We start from the raw sequence: 21,923 nt of genomic DNA, 5'->3' as shown, positions 1-21,923 counted from the left end.
AATCCCTTAGACCGATTCGGCAGGTAATCGGCCCTTGTAGGGGCACTAACGACGGGCCTGCCCGACTAATATCTGGCATGAAATCGGCCAGATATCAATTGGGCAGGTTAAAAAATTAAGTTGGATCGATGCGGTCCCCGATACGACTTCGCCTATACCTTTCGTTCTAATTCGATTCACTCACTAAGTGAGCGGATCTGAAGGTGTATGGCCACCTTAAAGGATCAGTAACACCAAAAAATGAAAGAGCTTTAAAGTAATAAAAATATAATGCACTGTTGCCCTGCACTGCTAAAACTGGTGTGTTTGCTACAGTAACACTACTATAATTTATATAATAAGCTGCTGGGTAGCCACGGGGGCAGCCATTCAAGCTGGAAAAAAGGAGAAAAGGCACAGGTTACATAGCAGATAACTGATAAGCTCTGTAGAATACAATAGTGTTTTATCTGTTATCAGCTATGTGCCTGTGCCTTTTCTCCTTTGAATGGCTGCCCCCATGGCTACATAGCAGCTTATTTATATAAATTATAGTAGACTTTCTGAAGTAAACACACAACTTTTACCAGTGCAGGGCAACAGTACATTGGATGTTGATGAGTTTCCTCTTATAAACCTCTCGCTTTAGGTCTTTCCACAACATTTCAATTGTATTAAGGTCAGGACTTGGCCATTCCAGAACATTTACTTTATTCTTCTTTAATCATTCTTTGGTAGAACGACTTGTGTGTTTAAGATCATTGTCTTGCTTCATTATCTTGTCCACTGTCTCTTGAGATTCAGTTCACAAGCTGCAGTCAGTAAGACTTACTTACCAGCAGGGTGCGCTAATGTGCTTAGATGCAGATAGCCATATTTTAAACCCGCAATTATTATCAGGTATTTGTAAAGCACCAACATATCCCGCAGTACTGTACAATAAAAGGGTGTATACACTGAACATACAGATATACATACAAAGCAATGCATCAAGATAACAGCATAACAGCCTTAGGGCCGTGACAGATGGGGAGATTAGTCGCCCGCGACAAATCTCCCTTGTCACGGGTGACTAATCTCCCCAAAATGCCATCTAGAATGTAAATCGCCGGTGGGATGGCATACGCAGTGCATCGATTTGCCAAAATCGCTGAAGTTGCCTTAAGAGGAAACTTCGGCGATTTCAGCGCCGCGTATGCCATCCCACCGGTGATTTACATTCTAGCCAGTGGGATGGCATTTCCAGGAGATTAGTCGTCTGCGACAAGGAAATTATGTCGCGCGGTGACTAATCTCCCCGTCTGCCACGGCCCTTAGCCTTCATTTTACTTCAAGAATTCCTGCCAGATCCTGGCAGCTGGTAATTCCAGGGCTCCCTAGCGTGCATTTAGGCACAGTTCATCAGAGAAGACTGAATGGACATACTGGTGCAAGGAGTGAAAGTACGTTTGTTTATAATGTCAATGTATACTAAAGTTTGCCTCCAATCTAAAGATTTGATTTGAGCATGAGCTCTGTAGAGCAGGTATCGCCTTCCTCTTGAGCAGGTATCGTCTTGAGAGGAGGGGAGTCTTAAATGTAGATGTAATTTTGTTTTATTTATATTCTGTTGTATTGATCCCTGTCTCTTTTAATATGCTATCATTTTAATGTTCAGCACTTTGTGCACTAGTGCAAGTATGGGAAGCTGTTATCTAATATGCTCTGGGGTTTTCTGAATAAGGGATCTTTTCATAATTTATATCTCCATACCTTAAATCTGTTAAAACAACTTAAACATGAATTAAACCCACTAGCATTGTTTTGCCGTTAATAAGAATTAATTATATCTTAGCTGGGATCAAATACAAGGTACTGTTTTTTTTTTTAAATATTTTATCAAAATGGAGTCTATGGGAGATGGACTTATTATAATTTGGAGCTTTCTGTATAACAGGTTTCTAGATAGATCCCATGCCTGTATATAAATGTGCTCTGATGACCTTTTTCACTCATTATAAATTTAAGAGCACATCTCCATCTTGTGGTCATTATTTAAAACAACACAATACCAAAACATAATAGGGGTCATCTACAATGCCCCACTCTTGCCCTTGTGCCTCCAGGGGTTGTAAATGTGCCCGAATATAAATAAGGCAGTTTTCTTCCATGTATTATTTTCACTGTTAAGCATAATGCATTATTATTATTATGAATGCTTGGGTATAAATTCCTCAGGTCCAGATCTGTCTTCACAGACTTCAGTTTTTAACTCATAATTTGCAAACTGCCTATAACTTAATGATGAAACAGATGGGATGTTATCCAATTGAAATTATTTGCTTGTATTTAAAAATAATGTGTAGTGGTTCTTAAATAAAAAAAAAATATAATAGTTTTTATGTGTTTACTTCACTGGTAAAGTTTATCACTTATGTTACTAAATCAGCTAAACCATCCCAATTTTACTGGTTGTATGTCAAATGATTTCCTTTTTCACTTCTCATTTTGTTTGTGAGATGGGTACCCTAAATAAATGTTGCTGCAGGCAAAGAAACATCTAGCTAGTGAACTATGCATCAGCGGGTTTGGACTGGGGGGTACAGGGCACACCCGGGGGCTTCTGGGTCTTCTGCCTCAGGGGCCTCTGCACCCCGCAATAGCCTGCCACGGCCTTCACACACCTCCCCGCAGGGCCCCCCACAGCCCGTCCCCCTCCTCCAAGCAGCGCATCAGGGGAGGGAGACCAGAGGATCGATGGAGTGCCCTCTATGGATCGGGTCTGGGCAGATATGCTTTTGTGGCATAGAGGAAGAAGAACCCATGGTCAGGGTGGGGGGTGGCGGTGAGAGGGGACTGCTTCCAGTAAAGTATAGAAATTCCCCCTCATCAGCCACTCTTTCACCTGAGAGTGAGTGGGGAGCAAGGGACGCAAGCTGGCAGGAGGTGGGGTGAGGAGTGGTTCGCTCCAGGCTCCTCAAAATCATTTTTTTGGAGGGGGTGGCACCGCATAGCTGCTGCATTAACCCATACCTCCTAAATTTGAACTGGAAAAAGAGCAACAATATAAGCTGTGCTTCCAACCAACCCCAGTCACAGACAATTACACCTAGACAAGTTTCATGCAAGTGTCTGAATGTAAACTTTATTTTTATACATGCCCCTTTCTTAGTCATGAAACTGCTAAATACTAGTAATCATTGGTATTTAGTACTCGTAATCATTTTTTTTATATAGTGCAGTAATTTACATTAGTTTATGACAAACAGGCCTTACAATATTTTGGCAAAGGCGTACAGAATAAAAATGAGATAATTAATCATATACATTAATATATATGAGTGTATATACACTCTGGGGATAATTTGGAGGGGTTGAACTTGATGGAAGTTGAAGAACTTATCTTTTTTAAAAAACATTTTTACTGTGTAACCGCCTCCTCCTATTTAATCTGCCACTCTCTTTCTTATCCTCTCTGCAATCAGTCCTGAATTCCACTGCAAGACTCATCTGTCTCACCTGTCAAACCACCTCTGATGCACCTTTCGGCAAATCCCTGCTCTGCCTACTTATACAGTCTCACATCAACTCTTGAACTTCACTTGCAAAATCTCTCTTAGGGCCCTGCTTTATTTTTCAAGCCTTATCTCCAGATATACATATTCCTGAGGGACCATAGAATTTGCTTTCTAACCAGTAACCTTCTCAGATGCAGCCCTACAGGGCCTCCCCAGAGCTGCTTTCTACATGTGGAATTCATTACCACACAATCAGACACTACCTTACGCTGCAGAGTTTCCCTTAGAACTCACCTGTTCTTTCAAGCTAACATGCTAACCTAATAACCTACTAACCAGCAGCAGCTCCCTTACACAAGCCATCAGTTCACAGAATAACATAGCAGCTCTTGCACATCACATGCTGCTGACCGGTATCTCCTCACTGACAGTAATAACACTAACATAATAGCAGAAACAACATAACCTATTTCTCCAACATAAACTTCCCCACACAGCTGCATTTTTATACTTTGTGTCACTTATCTCTGACCCTTTAGACCTTGTGGGAATGACCCTCATTACCTACTTTATCACTTTGTCTTTATGTCAGCTATTATATACTCTTATTACAGCTCTGTGGGATATGTTGGTGCTTTATAAATAAACATAAGAGATGGGGGTTCTCATGATGTTCCTTCTTATACCACAGCTGCTGGCCAGTAGAACACTTACATTTGATCTCTCAGTTGGACCCATGCAAGGTGTTGGAGGAAAGATTGAATTGCCGCTTACCTGTAACATTCAATATATACTTTATTTAGAAAGAATTAGACACACGTGGTGATTTTTTGAACAGAGGAAATGACAAATTGAGGTTCATACCTGAATATAAAAAATGGTCAAACAAAGATTGTAGTGGTGTTTGAAGTGGAATGGATTTCCCTGGATGGAAGTCTCTCAGAGAAGAAAATAGCCCAAGTCTATGGTTGCCACCCTGGCCGGCGGCAAAGTTGGTGAGAGTGATGTCATCAGGGACAGCCTGGTAAGGTTAGGAGTGTAACTGACAGTGTAGGCCAGTGACGTTATGGGCAAGGCTTTGATGTCATATGATTTGATAGAATTCAGTCTGTGTTTTACCACAATGAAAACTGGACAGGCTTTGAACTGGCAGACTCCCTGAAGAATAGGGCCCCAAGGTTAAAAAAAAAACACACTCTTTCCAATCAGAATTCAGTAAAAAAAATGTAGTATAAAAGCACCCAGGTGTAAATTAATAAAATCAGCAGAAAGGAATTGAAGAGCATGAACTATGTGTGGAAAAAAGTTTAGATTATTGGGCATAAGAAAGAACAAAATATGTTGTTAGATTGTAAGCACTAATAGGTGGTGATCTCCTTCCTCCTGTATCTCTTAACATGTGATATTTAATCTTTGTAACTGTATACAGTTATTTTTTATTCATTATTGTCTTTGTTCTCCTGTCTGTACTTTAATCACTTGTACAAATGGAGAGCTCTGTGTTTACAAGTAGCTCTGTATAATTATATAGGAAGCAGTGTAAAATATATTAGATGTTACCGAGGGGTTCCATGATTAACAGGGATGCACTGAATCCACTATTTTTGAATTCAGTTGAACCCTGAATCCTTTGTAAAAGATTGGGCGAGTACAAAACCATTCAACCATCATTTGAGTTTAAGGATTTGGATTTGGTTTGGCCAGGCTCGTGGGTTCAGCCGAATTCGAATCCTGCTGGAAAATGCCTAATCTTGGCCAAATACCAAACCGAATCCTGGATTCAGTGCATCTCTAATCAAACAAAGTGATGGAAATCCAAGGTGACTTTTAATAGCTACACATATTAAAATAGAGGGCACATTCTTATATTTTTATAATACACAGGTTTCTGTAGGCATGTGACACAAAAAAATATCACTAAGCACTGATTATGCATATAATACACAAGAGCCATGAATATCCTGTAAATTAAATCCTTTATGTCCTAAACGGTGATTAGTGATCACCAGTTATAATCGGGGCCTTAGTAGGGATGCACCAAATCCACTATTTTGTGGGAACCCTGTATCTTTCGTAAAAAATTTGGCCCAATACCGAACTGAATCCTAATTTGCATATGCAAATAGGGCCACGGAAGGGTTAAAGATTTATGTTTAAGTTTATGCGACAAAAAGTCATGTGATTTTAAGGATTCTGCTTTGGTTTGGCCAGACACATGGATCTGGATGAATCAGAATCCTGCTGAAAAAAGTCAGAATCTTGGCCAAATCCCAAACCAGACCCTGGATTTGGTGCATCCCTAGTGCGTAGTGATGTAATGTCAGTCACATGACTCACTGAAACTTGTGTATTATAATAAATAAAGTACCCACTGTTGAAAAATATGAGAATATTAGAAGTTAACCTGGAGTTTCATGACCTGTATAAAAGCACGCGGCCTTTGGCCTTATGCTTTTATATGGTCATTAATATATTGATTGCTCGTGTTTTATAAATTTATACTTACATGCTTATGTAGTATGTATATATACTGGCACAGGACAGCATTCCTAGGATTTAAAGAACTGTGAAACAATAATGTAAATGCAAAAAGAAAGATTTATTACTCCATTTCGGTCTCACACAGCATATAGTGTGTGTTTTTGTGTGTGTATGTGTGTATATATATACAGAGCGATTTGACAAAATTGGAAAACTGGGCAGCAAACTGGAAAATGAGGTTCAATGTTGACAAGTGCCAAGTTATGCACTTTGGTAGGAATAATATAAACGTGAACTATCTACTGAATGGTAGTGTGTTGGGGGTTTCCTTAATGGAGAAGGATCTAGGGGTTTTTGTAGATCACAAGTTGTCTAATTCCAGGCAGTGTCATTCTGTGGCTACTACAGCAAATAAAGTGCTGTCTTGTATAAAAAAGGGCATTGACTCAAGGGATGAGGACATATTTTTGCCGCTTTATAGGTCCCTGGTAAGGCCTCAACTTGAGTATGCGGTGCAGTTTTGGGCTCCAGTCCTTAAGAAGGATATTAATGAGCTGGAGAGAGTGCAGAGACGTGCAACTAAACTGGTTAAGGGGATGGAAGATTTAAGCTATGAGGTTAGACTGTCGAGGTTGGGGTTGTTTTCTCTGGAAAAGAGGCGCTTGCGAGGGGACATGATTACTCTGTACAAGTACATTAGAGGGGATTATAGGCAGTTGGGGGATGTTCTTTTTTTCCATAAAAACAATCAGCGCACCAGAGGTCACCCCTATAGATTAGAGGAACAGAGCTTCCATTTGAAGCAGCGTTGGTGGTTTTTCACGGTGAGGGCAGTGAGGCTGTGGAATGCCCTTCCTAGTGATGTGGTAATGGCAGACTCTGTTAATGCCTTTAAGAGGGGCCTGGATGAGTTTTTGAACAAGCAGAATATCCAAGGCTATCGTGATACTAATATCTACAGTTAGTATTACTGGTTGTATATATATAGTTTATGTATGTGAGTGTATAGATTGGTTAGTATAGGTTGTGTGCTGGGTTTACTCGGATGGGTTGAACTTGATGGACAATGGTCTTTTTTCAACCCTATGTAACTATGTAACTATATATAATATAGTCCAGATATAGGCAGCACACCATGCAATAGGAGTTGCGACCCAGGTGCCAGTGCAAATCAATAAAATACAAATGCAACAAGTGATCCTGGATCAATAAAAAACCTTGTAAGATATTACTTTTTCTGCTTTTTTCTGCTATTGTGTAAATCCTGCGAGTGCCGTCACTTGTTGCATATATATATATATATATATATATATATATATAGCTGTAGAGAGAGTCCGCACTCACAGGTCTTAAGAAAATATAGAAGTTTTATTCAAATCAACATCTAACGTTTCGGCTGCATCCACAGCCTTTCTCAAATGAAGGCCAGGAAAATCCAAATATAAGGATTTGTAGATATCAAGCGACTATTGGATGGGTTAATCTTTAAAGCATTTTCATGCCCAAAGAAAGTGTTGTTGAGTGTGCAAAATCTCAGAACACTTACGTCAGAAAGCCCTATGTTACAGTTCCTAATGAATAGGTTATTTCAGACCCAGTTAACCTATGAATTTTTGAACTTAAACTAAAACAGCAGTTTGTCACTTTGAGAACAGACTTGGTTAATATTGAATATGGAAGGTCCATGAAAAGTTCAAGAAGGACAAAAATGATGTAAATTGGGGCTATGGATATTAAATTTAGTAGGTCTGGTTTGCTGTCTCTATAGAAGAAAGGAAGGTCTGGCACTCAGGTGGCACACAGGCAGCATGGTGTGTATCTTGTTCCAAACAAGCAGTAATTCTGCCAATTTTCATGTGTTCAATTTCCTGAGGATAACATTTTATTTTCATAGTGCCATATTTTGTGCAGAACAGAACTTCTGGATCCATCCCAGTAGGGCTAAAAGCTAGGTTGATGCCACTTTCCCCTATGGAAGTTCCCAGCTTTCTGACTTCCTAAGTGCTTTTTAGTTGGACAGGTCAGGACTTTTAGATGGTTGTACTGTCAGAAATAGTGCATTATGAATTTTGGTCCTAGAGATGACATAGCTTAAAATTATTGCTGCAGGATTCTGAGCCTTTAACTAGATTATTAAGCTTAGTGACAGAGAACAGAAGGTTTAGTGAAACAAGTCCACAGTACTAATTAAAATTGCACAATAAATGAAACCTAAAAAATAGATAGTCTGGGATTATAGTATGACTTTAAGCTATGATTGGAAAGGAAACAGATCAAAGTACAACAAATGCCTCTCTATGGATCAAGGCACATGATAAGGGTTAAGGCAGGGGTCCTCAAACTTCTTAGGCAAGGGGCCAGTTCATGGCCCCTCAGACAGTTGGAGGGCCAGACCGCCATGACGTTGTCAAACTATGGCTCGCTCCTGCATTCCTGGACAGACGGAGCAGCACCCCCCCCCCCAACCTGCAAATTCCCCCCTCCGCGCTCCGTCCGTCCACCTTCCCGCGCTCCGTCTGTCCACCCACCCGCTGAGTCCTACCTCTTCCAGCTCCCCCCAGTCATCCGTCCGTCTAGTCCTCTTTCTGTAAGCGTCCGTCCTCTCTTTCGGCTCTCCCGTCCCGCTCCCCACTGACTCCTCTCTCTCTGCTGCCAGGGGTGCAGGCCGTAGTTTGAGGACTCCTGGGTTAAGGTACTGGAACAAGAATGGGTAACATAAGTGAAGTGTGCAGCTAGTACAAAGTGGCTTGGAAGTGTGCTTGCTTGCTTGCTTATACAGGAACATAACAATAAAGAGAACAATGCCTAATATTATTTTGAAGAAAGCCTGTGGAGGGGGTCCACAATGCCTGTCTCTCCATGGACAGGTATGGTTGGTATACTATATATGCCAGGAGAGCACTGGCATACTCAGGGCTCTGGTATAATGTAGAAGCCACTCATAATGCTAGTTAGAACTTGCCTAGAACCACAAAATTCACATATTAATCATGTGGTTGAAAGCTTTGGAAAAGTAAATTTTTCATAAGGCTGCGTCCCTTCAGACTATTATTGGGTGGGCTTGCAGCTTTCCATGTTATTTGACTACTCTTTCCTAAGTGGGTTGGAGCATGGGGTTGTTAAATGCATTAGGAACTATATTTGGCAGAGGGGAAACAATCTGACAACTTCCTGTGTGTTTTATGTCATGGATATCTCATATTCTTATTTTTATCCTTTTCACTAACAGCCAAGATTTATTGTCATTATGCTGGTTGGACTGTTTCATGTCATATGCTCCTTGAGCCTGGTGCTGGGACAGAATATGATGGCTTTCCGAGTTGGAGGTGCGCTTGAAAGCTTGCAGCTACAGTACGTCATGTTGAGCCTCTGTTTCTCCTTGCTCACATTTGACCTTCAGGCTCAGGTACAGTACCACTTTCTACTTTACTTTAGCCTTTCTGTCATAACATCATGGGTATAGTTTAATTGTAGCAGCCAGTGTTTGGGATAAACTATAAAGTTTTTACAGCCATTTGCTAATCCCAATTATGTATGTATTCATTTTCACCACCCCATTAGTTCAACTTCCACAGATGTATTTTCCTCCATTTTCCACCACTAAATTATAACTGAAAACTCCATTATCCTGGTTTAGTCTGGTACCAAATATATTGTGTTCTTTTTAGTAAGTACATTCACCCATCATAATATGTAGTTATATTAATGGATATATGATGTACAGGCAAAGGCCTCTGGGTATCATCAGACTGTGAAGGATGCAGCGTGATGCTTGTGTACTAGAGGAGCTTGCCTTTATGCTAGAGCAGTTGAGGTTTAGATAGGTTTAATGTCATACTGGGATAGCAATAAAATGGAAAGAAGCGGCTATAAATGTATCACTGTGCTTACATTAATGTTCAGTGGTTAGACCCACATTGCTGTCATATAAATAATGCAGTCTGGAATATTAAAGGAAGGGAATTTATGACTGAAACAGAACTGTATTTTTGTGTGCAGAAGGAGACTCACTGGGAATCTTTCCTAATAAATAATGTTTGTACAGAATACTCTGAAAAATAAAGTGATCTTAAAGAGACAATAATATAAAACCAGCTTGAAATCTTATGAAATGATATCAACAGGGATATCAAGGTTTCAGTAATCACTCTGTAGTGAACTATAACCCCCAGCGTCTTTTGCTACTGTGCTTGGTACTGTAATTTTCAACCACATAGCGAGAAACCGATTTGAGGTCCTTCTGCATGCTTTCTTTTATTTGTTATAGTAGTTTGTACACCCTAGATCAGTGGTTCTCAACATTCCTAATGCCGCAACCCTTTTAATACAGTTCCTCATGTTGTGGTGACCCCCAACCATAAAATTATTCCTAAGACCATTGGAAATATGTGTTTTCCAATAGTCTTAGGTAACCCCTGTGAAAGGGTTGTTCGACCCCCAAAGGCTTCCTGACCCACAGGTTGAGAACTGCTGCCCTAGATGCTATGATGACAGGAACCTCAAAGTTGCTGGAAATGGCCTTGCTAATAGAAGGCTGAGCAGAGAAGTCACAAGACACACATAGCAGTTCCATTGGCTTTAAAGGCACTCTATTATTTTTCAGACTGCAGGGAGAATGCTGCCCTTGTTTACATTTGAGGTAGTAAACAGAAAGCAGTTTCATGGGGTGGTAGTGGGACAGAACACCTGCCTGTATGGTTATGGGATAATGCTTAAAGGGATAGTGACACATTCCACATACAACTATACCTTTAATAAGCAACCCAATGCTAAGAAGTGTATTTATCAATGAGTGAAACTTAGAATTCAATAGGAAAAATATTTACACCAGCACACCCTTACCTCCTCCAGAGAATTACTACTTGGTGCACAGCCTAGAGAGTCGGCACTCTCCACACAGTCCGGTCAAAATATTTCAGCCAGCACAACAGGCCTGACGAAGGGGTACGCCCCCGAAACGTTGCATTTTGAATAAACACGCAAGGGCTAAGCCCTGCTTGCACTTTACTTGTTGTGCTGGCTGAAATATTTTGACTGATACTTAGAATTCAACATTTCAGAAATACGCTTCTGAAAATCTCAAAGAAATGAATAAAACGTTGGTGAGTTTTTATGTATTAAGCACTTATCTCAAATTTTTATAAATCTGCTCCTAAATAAACATATATATATATAGAGAGAGAGAGAGAGAAAGAGAGAGAGAGAGAGAAGACTCGGTGTGGTATAGGACACACTGAAAAAATCAGAACAGTCCCAAAAAGTTTCTGTAATTTGTTGTTGCCCAGGCAGAGCGCTAATAGACACCCAGTGGTTGGTTTCTGGGAATGTCACCCAACAAGCTCTGTAGCAGGCAGGGAAACTTGAAGTGAGGCCATCTGTGTCCTGTATCTTTTCTATGTTTACATAGATATCATGGGTGATACATGATAAACTGAGATGGTAGTCCAAGTGGTGAAACTGGTGATTCTGATTTTACATCTGAATGGGTTACAGTAACCACCCGTTTTCCCAAATATGGTCTATTTTATTTGACGCACTGGGGTATAATCAATTCTAATTCAGTAAATATGTTTTATTAATGCATTAATGATTTTTTTTCAGTGCCTATTTCAGTATTCATACAGAAATGTTTTTTTATACAGAATGTTGTTATTCAGTACTATGTATTTTTCAAACCTTCAGAGAGGTTATCGAGTCGCCCACAACAAATCTCCCTTGTTGCAGGCGACTAATCTCCCAGATATGCCATCCCACCAGCTTGAATGTAAATCGCCGGTGGGATGGCATATGCGGCGCCTCTCAAGGCAACTTCCGTAATTTCGATAATCTCCCCATCTACCACGGCCCTTATAGAAAAATTAGGGTATGGTGATTGAAATTAAGGGGGTCGGGTCCTGAGCATTTTAGATAACAGGTCCTATGCCTGTACTATATAAGTAAAGGGTAATAATAAGGAAACTAGATAAAGCTAAAGCTACAGGACTTTTGGGTGTTTTTCTTGCTGAGTACATACCCATCCCCTCGTCGGAGCCTGAGGCTCTGACCTGTATTCAAACAGCACATGTAGCAGGCAAGGGAATTAGAAAATGTTGAGGAATATCATTTAATTCACAGCCTGCATGATGGCAGTTGCCCCTTTTATTGATATAGAACTATTCATGCAAATAGAGAAGGCTGCAAAAATAGTTTAAATTCAGTACAGGGTTAGTTCACTACACAAAGGTAATCTAGTACTTCATGAATAGCAGTTGGTTACAGTTCTAAACTTTGTGATCAATATACTAAATTGTTTTGTAGGTTCTGGGCATATTAGCAAAACTGCAGGAAAGCATTAAGGGTATCAAAATCAATCCTAGGGATAATATACCTGTCCGTACTGTGGAATGGGTACAGCTTAGTGACTACTTACTTTTTTTGAAGCTCCTGATTGGATGTTGTTGTGACTTTTAAGGTTATTTAAGGGCAGATTTTATCTACCAATTCAGCTCCTTCAGTTGGCAGCTTATCTGCCCCACATCAGCTTGTTGATGCAGTCCGCGCTCTGGTGGCCTGTATCCCCAGGGATGGATTAATGTGTAGACTAACCTAGGGTATAGCCTGAAAGTCCAAAGTTCTCAGGGGCCCATGGGGCAGCTTCTTCAGCTTCTTCGCCCCCCCCCCCCTCTATGCACAGCTGGTACCTGCTTGCTGGCTGGCTGGGAGAAGAGTTAGGCAAGAAGATTGGATGCAACACTTTGTGTGCATCCAATCTCTCTAAAGCCACGTCAGCTTCGGCGATGCTGCATCCAACACAGCTTTATATAGCTTGGGCACATAAAGTAGTACAAACACATATGCACCTTGCTGCCTTGCCTTGCCTAAATCTTCAGCCAACAAGCAGGTACCGGCCGTGCACGGGGGGCAGCAAGGTACATAACAGGGCCTAGCAACAGCAGTCTGCAGCCAGTAAAATTATTTTTTTAAGGAAAAAGAAATAAAAATAATATTTAAAAAGCAACAGGTACACAACAAGTGTTGCTGCTTGCTACCTTTCCTAATAGTGACTGCGACTGTGAATAGTGATCGGGCATATTGGGGAAAGATCCAGTTGTTTGATATATGGGCAGCTTTAGTCAAGTATCCTTTCCCTTTTAGTATAGGTTGCTTTGCAGGTTAATACTTTATAGACCACAAAAGGTATTTGTATTTCATGTAGAAGCACTGCTTGTTGCTTCCATGCTCGCACATAGTGAATAGTGAGCCCAGTCAAGAATCCTGCTTTGGGCCACAGTCAAAGACAAGTACGTCAAGCCGTCTGCTTTCATACATATCACAGACAGTTTATTTTTTGTAGAACCTGATCCGTGGTATGGGGGAAACATCAACTTACAGGTGACTTTTAGGTTTTTCTAGAATACCCAGGGAAACAAGTTTACTTTTTCTAGGAGGCAAAGCATGTAACAAGACATGAGTTTAAGTGACCCCATTCAGGACAGCTCTTCCAGGTAACATACGTTAGCAGGAAAAATCCTTAAGGGCAGATTTCTTTATCCGCATTTTCCAGATATTGGGCCAGAGAGAATGTTCATGGGCCATAACAGAAGGTGAGCAGAAACATAATCACTTGGTATAACAAAAATCCCAGAGGAATGCTTTGCCATGCTCAGATGCATCTTATGCCTTTGGTCCTGTAGCAAGAGCCTGTGTCTTATGATGTGTTTATTAATGTGCCAAAACACCACATTTGGTATTTATTCTGACCTGAGCATACAGTTTTTAAAAAATGTGCAGATAAGTTTAAAATGTGCATACAACAGGGTTAGGCTGGTCGGAGCATTTTATCCAATTTTAGATATCCAGTAAAATTAAGGGTTCCTATATATATATATATTATATAGTTCCACTACAGGAAGCACACCACAAACAAGGTAGCAACTGCCCGGGTGCTCATGCAGAAAAATACAAATAAAGGAGCAATAAAGGCCAGCACTCACAGGACTTTGTGAAATAACATGTCAGCAAAAAAATAAATAGTATACAATATAATTTTGTTGTATATGTGGGGTGTTGTATGTACTACAATAATCTGGAAAAAGTACTGCTTCAGGCCCAATCAAAATACTTGATTTCATAGCGAATTCTGTCTCCACATACCTGCTGCATCTGCCATTTGCTGTGGAAGCTGCCAGATACACATAGATTTATAGTGAAAGTAGAACTTACGGAAGATATTTTGGTTCCTTTTGCTATGAAAATGACTCGTTTCTTTTTAACTTTTCCACTATGAAGATATAGTGAAGATATATACATTTTAATACTTCCCAATTTTCTACATTTATTTTCACCTGCACGTCTATATGGCTGACCAAATTTTTTCACCTAATACATATTTGCAGAGACATTTAGCAGTTTTGCAAGGGGTGAAAATATTTTGTTAGAATGTTTCACAATACATTTTGTTTTGCCAGGAAACAAATCGTGTTTTTGTCATGTGAGAAAAAATGCCCATTTACTCCAATGCATAGGGTGCGTTAGAAAAACACAGATTTTTCAGCAAAACGAAACACAGCAGTTTTGCTCATCACTAGTGACAACCTTATATTCATTGTCCATAAAAGCACGTTCAGGGCCCACTGAAGGCTTAGGGGCTGATTTACTAAGACACGATTTCGAATCCAAATTGGAAAAATTCTGATTGGAAACGAACATTTTGCGACTTTTTCGTATTTTTTGCGATTTTTCTGCGTCTTTACGATTTTTGCGTAAAAACGCGAGTTTTTCGGCGTCTTTACGATTTTTACGAAAGTTGCGCAAAGTTGCGATTTTTTCGTAGCGTTAACACTTGCGCGCAAAGTCGCGCCTTTTTTGTAGCGTTAAAACTTAAAAGGCGCGACGTTTCGCGCAAGTTTTAACGCTACGAAAAAATCGCGACTTTGCGCAACTTTCGTAATGGCTACGAAAAACTCGCGTTTTTACGCAAAAATCGTAAAGACGCCGAAAAACTCGCATTTTTACGCAAAAATCGTAAAGACGCCGAAAAAATCGCAAAATTACCGATCATTGCGAAAAAAACGCAATCGGACGCATTCGGCCCGTTCGTGGGTTAGTAAATGTGCCCCTTAGTGTAGAACAAATCACCCGCCTGAGTGTGCCATAAGTGCTCATGTGTTTGCTGTGTGGTGGATTTTATATGCATTACATTATGTGGCAGCATTGGCAATTATATCCGCATTCACCGTGCCCTTGGGTACAGTATATAGTTGAACTAGCATTTCTAAACACAATATTAAGTGGGGAAGCTTGTGATAAGTTTGAAATTTATCCTTTTTGTTGTTTCTTTTCTTGTTTTACAGCTTTGTCTATCAGTTCTTGTTTCATTTTCTGGTTTGTTTAAAATCTCCACCGTTCACAGCATCATCTTGGGAATTGGGATATTCTGGGCCTGCTTGAAGGTTTCTATTGGAATCATTGCTGTGAGTATGATGTTTTCTCATTCACCAGTGTTATTGTAAGAGTGGATTCTTTTTAAACTGATGGCAGTGTCTGACACGTTACCATGTGTGCCTAGTTATGGGTGGTAGTTAATAAAAGTAAGGATAATTCCAAACAACTTTCCAGTGTGAATTTATTGAAGATTTTTAGTGCTTTAAAGGTTATTTGTAAATGTAATTGCTATTGAAAGTAGCATTTGCTAAACTCCTGGTTGTTACTTTTTAAACAATGTTGCAAAGGTCAGTCTCCTCCACCAAGTCAGGTCTGTCATTCTTTTGGCTTGTGTAACATTGTTTCAAATGCCAGAGCCACCAGGGCAGAGAATAGAAAAGAAACACTGCTTTTAATATCAGTTATATATACAAATAAATAAAAAAAACACTACAAATTTGTATGGAATGTATATTGCAAAGTTGCTTAGAATTATATTTTCTTTTATTAGGCAAAAAATTACATTTTGGGTTGACTTTTCCTTTAATAACAGACTACACGAGGACTTGGTGGGGAAAAGGCTGCCACTGTGTTTAATAACCCTTGAACACTAATACCATAACCATTCATTGCAGTCCAGAACTCAAACCTTGGTTAAAACATGATTATCCCAGCTATCCCTGTTGCTGCTTTTCCCAGCAGGCCACCTCAAAACAACTAGCCCCTGCCCATATTCCTAGCCAGTGGCTCCTCTCCATTCAAATCATAGCTGTGCCATTTACATTAACATTAACATTTTTTTAATTAAATATTTTATTATAAATAAAGTTAGTCAGGACTTGGGGGTAAAAAGACATGGTCACTCTCTTCTGCTTATGCTGTCCCAATGGAGAGGTGCAGAATGACAGGTACCCCTGTCCTGTCTCCTATTTTTTCACTCTTCCCATTTGCTAGCCTGCTATTGTATCTTATTACCAATCATATGCCTACAGTACACTTCTTGACAGCCTGTAGAATTAACCCTTGACCCTGCTGGTAAATGACTGGCATTCTTCCATATTTCATGCTAAGTGCATTCCTTTTGTTATTTTTGCCTAGCTCAGGTCAGAGAAAGAAAGAACTTGAAATTTAGGATAGATGTTGTCAAGTTGCTAAAAACTGCATAGTGTTTCCCCCAAGTACAGCCAAAGGGCCATTGTCAAGATCAGAAACGGTTCTATTTTCTACTGAGATCTGTCTTGTTTCTCCCTACACAGATCTGTAAAAGCTCTGTAAGACACTTGAATAAACAAAGTATATTAAATTGTTTTGATGTATATGTAAATGCAAGAAAATGAATGTTGGATAAGTCCCACATTAGAATCAACTATTCAGTTTTGTGATTAAATACCCAGGCTGCTATAACAATATCTCATTTCTTTTTTTTTAGATCCTGAAAGAACTAAAACCACTTGTTTGGATCTTTCTGCTGCAAAACATCCCTGAAATAGCCTATCTTGTGTATCTCCTTTACACGGTAATTATGACTTATATAATAATACAGGTTATCCAGAATGCTTGGGACCTGGGCTTTTCTGGACAAGGGGTCCTTCTGTAATTTGGATCTGTGTGCTGTATTTGTAGTAAAACATCATAATTTAAACATTAATTAAACCCAATCTGATTGTTTGGCCTCCAATAAGAATTAATTAAATCTTAGTTGGGATCAAGTACAAGGTACTGTTTTATTATTACAGAGAAAGGGGAAATAATTTTTAAAAATTAGACATGAAATATATGGGAGATGACCTTTTTGTAATTTGGAACTTTCTGGAAAATGGGTTTCCAGATAATGGATCCCATAATTAGGATAATATTTTTTTATGATAAATACCGACACTATAAGAATGAATGTTCTTCATTTAAGTGTTAATTGTATAATCCTCGAATGTTTGCAATTCAATTGATAATGCTATGTCCCAGGTTTAAAGCCACACATCAGTATAACGATAAAATGTACCTATCAATATTCAAATACAAAACCCAGCCTCTGCCCCCGGCTGCCCTTTATGTACCCACGGTGAACTCCATTACTTTGGAGCAGCAGCCATGTGAGAAGAACTGACATAATTGGAGGTAAATCAAAGGTTTATATACAAATTGTAAGAATAGAGCCAGCAAGTTTTTACACTGATTCTGACACAGAATAAGGGCATTATTTTAGTATTTAACCTCCAGCTGATTACTAGGTCAAAATGGGGCTTGCAGTTCCTCTTATCACCTGTTGCTGGCAGCAGATCAATGATTGGCAGGAAAATCCATAATACATATATTTCTTAGAAAAAAAATACAACTTTGCTCAATCTGCTATATGCAGTATGATTTTTGTAATCACCGATGACCAAAACGTAATATTCTATATAAAAACTAGTTTGGGTTTTTATGGCCAGCTAGAAGCTAAGAAAATATAATTTGAGCTAAGGACTGATGTGATGATTTGTCAGCCATAGAGGCTATGTATGGAACTATGTTTAGTGATGCATATTCCCAATAACACATTTGTGTTCCATTAGGTCGTGACGGAGTGGGCACAGCCATTCACCCTGGAAGCTGCCGCTGTGACTGGCTCTTGTATTTCTGTGCTTATTAAATCTATTCTGTTTTGGTCCTTGTTCCGTGTGTATCGCAGCTTTGGCCAAGGACTGAGAGAGAGAAGTAAGTAAATATGCTGTCTGCAGGGCTAGTGCTGATCACCCAGTGACTTTATTTGAATGTTTCCTTACAAACTTTCTTGGCTTATTAGGGCTCTGGCACACAGGGAGATTAGTCGGTCGCGACAAATCTCCCTGTTCGTGGGCGACTAATCTCCCCGAAATGCCATCCCACCGGCAAAAATGTAAATTGATTCACTGAAATCGCGCCACCGCGTATGCCATCCCACCGGCAATTTACATTTTCGCCGGTGGGATGGCATTTCGGGGAGATTAGTCGCCCGCGAACAGGGAGATTTGTCGCGGGCACCTAATCTCCCCGTGTGCCAGAGCCCTTAGGTTTAATGTATCAAGCCACATTCTTATCCACAGAAATCTGCATTCTTTCATAATAGCTGTTCCCATAAGCACTGTACCCATGGACAACAACAAGGAGATATATAACCGCCTTTTTTGAATAGGCAGAGAATTCACACTGTGTGCACAACAACTATGTTTGTTCAGGCTGATAAGCTTGGCTTCAGCTAATTAGAGAGCAGACTGCAGTAATGATGAGCGCTAATGTTGTAATGATTTTTTCTTGGGACAGTGTTTTCTTCATATGGAAGAATCGACTCATGAGAAGAATCGCCTTGAGATTCCTGGAGAATATTTGAATAGCTGCCTAGCGGGACAAAGGATGATTATTTCTTGGCCACTTGTAACACTGCCGGAGCTTAAATGGACACAACTTTATTGTTGAGCAGCGCCTGACATGATCTTACTAGGAGCAAAGGGAATACGTATGCTTCTAGTCACCATGATCCCTGTCATGGCTAAATCTTGTAGCACAGCCCCAATGTTTTCTAGCTTTCTTCAAGCCATTCCCTCACTAGGTGGGATAATGAAGTATAAGCATGGCTACATAATTATCCAGCCAAGAACTTGGTATTGTAGTTATGGGAAGCTCACATTCATTGAATGATTTCTAAGAAAAGTTTGACAACAGGAATAGAGTTCATTAGTTAAGAGCCAGGTAAAGTGATAGTGGATACCAATACACAAAGTGCCAATCTAAATGGAAAAACTCTAAAATACAAGCTGCTAAAAGATATACATTTATTTTTACTTACTGTACATTGGTTTAGGTTTCCTTACCATTGTAAAATTCACAGGCAAATATTTTGCCAAAGCCTAACCCTCTGTTGTCTCATTCCAACTGGCATGCATACTTTCTGGGCAATTTATGAGTAATATTGCTATACAAATGTTTTGCATGTGTATGTCACTCATTAATATAATGATTACATTTATTTTCAGTAAGCTGAGTAGTCATTGTGATAAGCCCTGCTAAACATAAAGCCAGACGGCTCTTCATTACAGGTAAAACAGAAGGCTGCAGAGCAACATCCCATTCATTTCCCTACAAAGGCACAGCACAAGTGATATGTTATATATAACTTAACGTAGAAAATATAACTTTTCGCTTGTACAAAAATATTCTTTAAAGGTCTCTGAACCATGCAATCTCCCAAATAATGTGAAAATATTACAAATAGAAAGGACAAGACAATTATCGCTACTTGAAACCTTAATTGAAATTTACAGTAGGTATAAGCAGCCTCCGTAGCATTTATAAACAAAATAACAAAGGAATCAAACCACAAAAGTGTATTTGATGATAAACCCAAAGATGCCAGTATCTCCTAATTTGCTTTTTTTATAGAGGTGCAAGCTCCGGAAAAAACTTGTTTTTTATGGATTGATCAGTATCCTTCTGCTTGTGTTAACTTGCCTTTGCTGAGAATTGTAATTAAATAACATAGATTACATAAGCAATGATCAGATAATGTATTAAACCCAAGGTAATATTTCACAAGGACAGGGGTTGTTTAAGTGCAGATCACTATAAAACCCTGGCTGGTGAAATGACCCCCATATATATACACAAACATGTGAAGTGTGCCATTATTTAGAATGTAAACTTCAGCCCAAATGGTTGGTTCAATAGGTGGTTCATGCTTTTGGCAAAAGGGCTGAAACCAAGGGGATGAACTTCCATAATGAAAGTGAGGTAAATAAATTGCATAGGGGAACCTGAATAATGCAGTGTGTGTTGCCATTCCCTGCCATGGTAGTGCCCACTACTGGCCTCTGACTGGCTCAAGCAAGTGTAGTATGTGTCACACTGCACTAAATCTCAATGCACTTTTGTAAATAAATATATATATATTCTTTTAAATATAAAGGGCCATAACTCATGTAAGAAACTGACTTCTTTGAAGTGTATGATTATTGTGTCTTCTCTTCCATTTATGTTTTTATAAATTGCACCCCCAGAATTTACAGCAAGACGGGAACCTGGGCATTACTGCTAACACAAAAGCTTTATACATAAGAATTCATTTCACACCCAGATTTTGACTTTTTGGTGTATGTGGAGTGTTTTTGATATTACAGTTTTGGTTTTTTACCCCCCCACCCCCCACCAATAATTTCTAATTATAGCCAAACCAGAGTGCCCTTGGCCATTGTGTTTTTTTAAAGAATGTTTAACAAGACTAAACCAATGCTGTGACTAAAGTGCATGATGCTGGAAGGCAGACAAGCCCTGTTGTTGTTACACTGACAGGCTTAGGGCTCCCATTCTCTTATATTGGAAATGTGACAGCTTTTGTGCTAATGCTTTTCAGCTGAAAAATATTCACTACAGTGGTTTTGGGGGTTTCTAGAAAAGCACCAATATCAGGAATTTCCCTCTCAGATAAATGGGAGGCAGCAGTGACAGATTCAGGTGGATCCAGGAGCCTCATTGCAGTAGCCTGCTGGATTAAAGGAATATCCCGATTACTAGGTGGTGCCAAAATATTAGGAATCCCCCAGTGTTTGCAATCACTTACCTGATACTTTGTAACTTTCTTCTTTAAGCAAAGGTGTTCCTAATCACTATGTATGATTATGTGGCTGGCAAACACTTTTATTGGGTTATGTAATAAGCAGGTAACACTGGTCACCAGTTTAAAGGCAAACTTCTTATTAATGTCTGTGGTTACTGCACCAGGGCAACTGTTATGCATACAGGGGTTAGTCACACTCTGGCTCTGCTCTTTACTACTTGTTCATTTTCAATAATTTTGAAAGAACGCTGTAAGCTGGTAAGTAACCTTTGAAAGCAGCAGTGATTATTTTCTGGCTACTGCTGCATGAGGGGACCTGTGCTTTTATATGGGTATCCTGTAGTGCTGAGCAGCCAAGTGCTTATGTATGATGAGACGCAACGTTTGCTTCAGTGCTAGTAAGCAAGGCAGCCTATCAGAGTTTGTCTTTTTAAACAGCCGATCGTTTTTATGCTACTTGCTGATTGGTGAATGTGTGTTACTAGCACTGCATTACGTTAGTTAGTATTAGTAACACAAACCAAAAACAAGATGGAATGGCTTCTTGCAATACCCTTTTCTCAAACACAATTATATTTAGATAATGGCAATCAATTAGCGTTAATTACAGAAAATGCACATGTGCATACTCTCCTTTTAATTCACTGTGATTCCTTGTATTATTTCCCTCATTTCCTATAGACTGCCTTTCAGCTGAATATAACTCTCTTGCTAGTGACAAATAAACTGGATTATTCTGATTTTGTTTTAACACTGAGTATCATGTGCTCCAAGTCTAGCAACGTAACAACACTGTTTGTCCTGTCTAATGACTTTAATGTCTGGGGGCTTTTTTACACACAGTAAAGTTGAACTTTGTATTCACAGCACTGACAGCTTTAACTGTTCTCATGCCATTGCCTGAACTTTACTGCCTTAGTCTTGTCTGTTACTGGAATATAAATGCAGAGCTTTTTATAACAAGGTTTCTTTTCAAATAAAACTCAAATACCACAAAA

At 39.5% G+C, this 21,923-nt stretch overlaps 1 protein-coding gene across 1 annotated transcript in view; it reads left to right on the top strand.

Moving 5' to 3' along the window:
* LOC100486142 overlaps positions 1–21,923 on the top strand; it is a 46,813-nt gene extending 24,890 nt beyond the window's left edge. The window contains exons 5-9 of the mRNA XM_031905868.1: positions 9,187–9,363; positions 15,290–15,409; positions 16,789–16,875; positions 17,912–18,053; positions 18,639–21,923. Of these exons, the coding sequence (XP_031761728.1) occupies positions 9,187–9,363; positions 15,290–15,409; positions 16,789–16,875; positions 17,912–18,053; positions 18,639–18,670 (558 nt within the window). The 3' untranslated portion in view covers positions 18,671–21,923. The remainder of the gene's footprint in view (positions 1–9,186; positions 9,364–15,289; positions 15,410–16,788; positions 16,876–17,911; positions 18,054–18,638) is intronic.

Source organism: Xenopus tropicalis, chromosome 7 (genome assembly GCF_000004195.4).
Source record: "Xenopus tropicalis strain Nigerian chromosome 7, UCB_Xtro_10.0, whole genome shotgun sequence".
Lineage (NCBI taxonomy): Eukaryota > Metazoa > Chordata > Amphibia > Anura > Pipidae > Xenopus > Xenopus tropicalis.
This window is presented reverse-complemented; position numbering and strand designations above follow the sequence as displayed.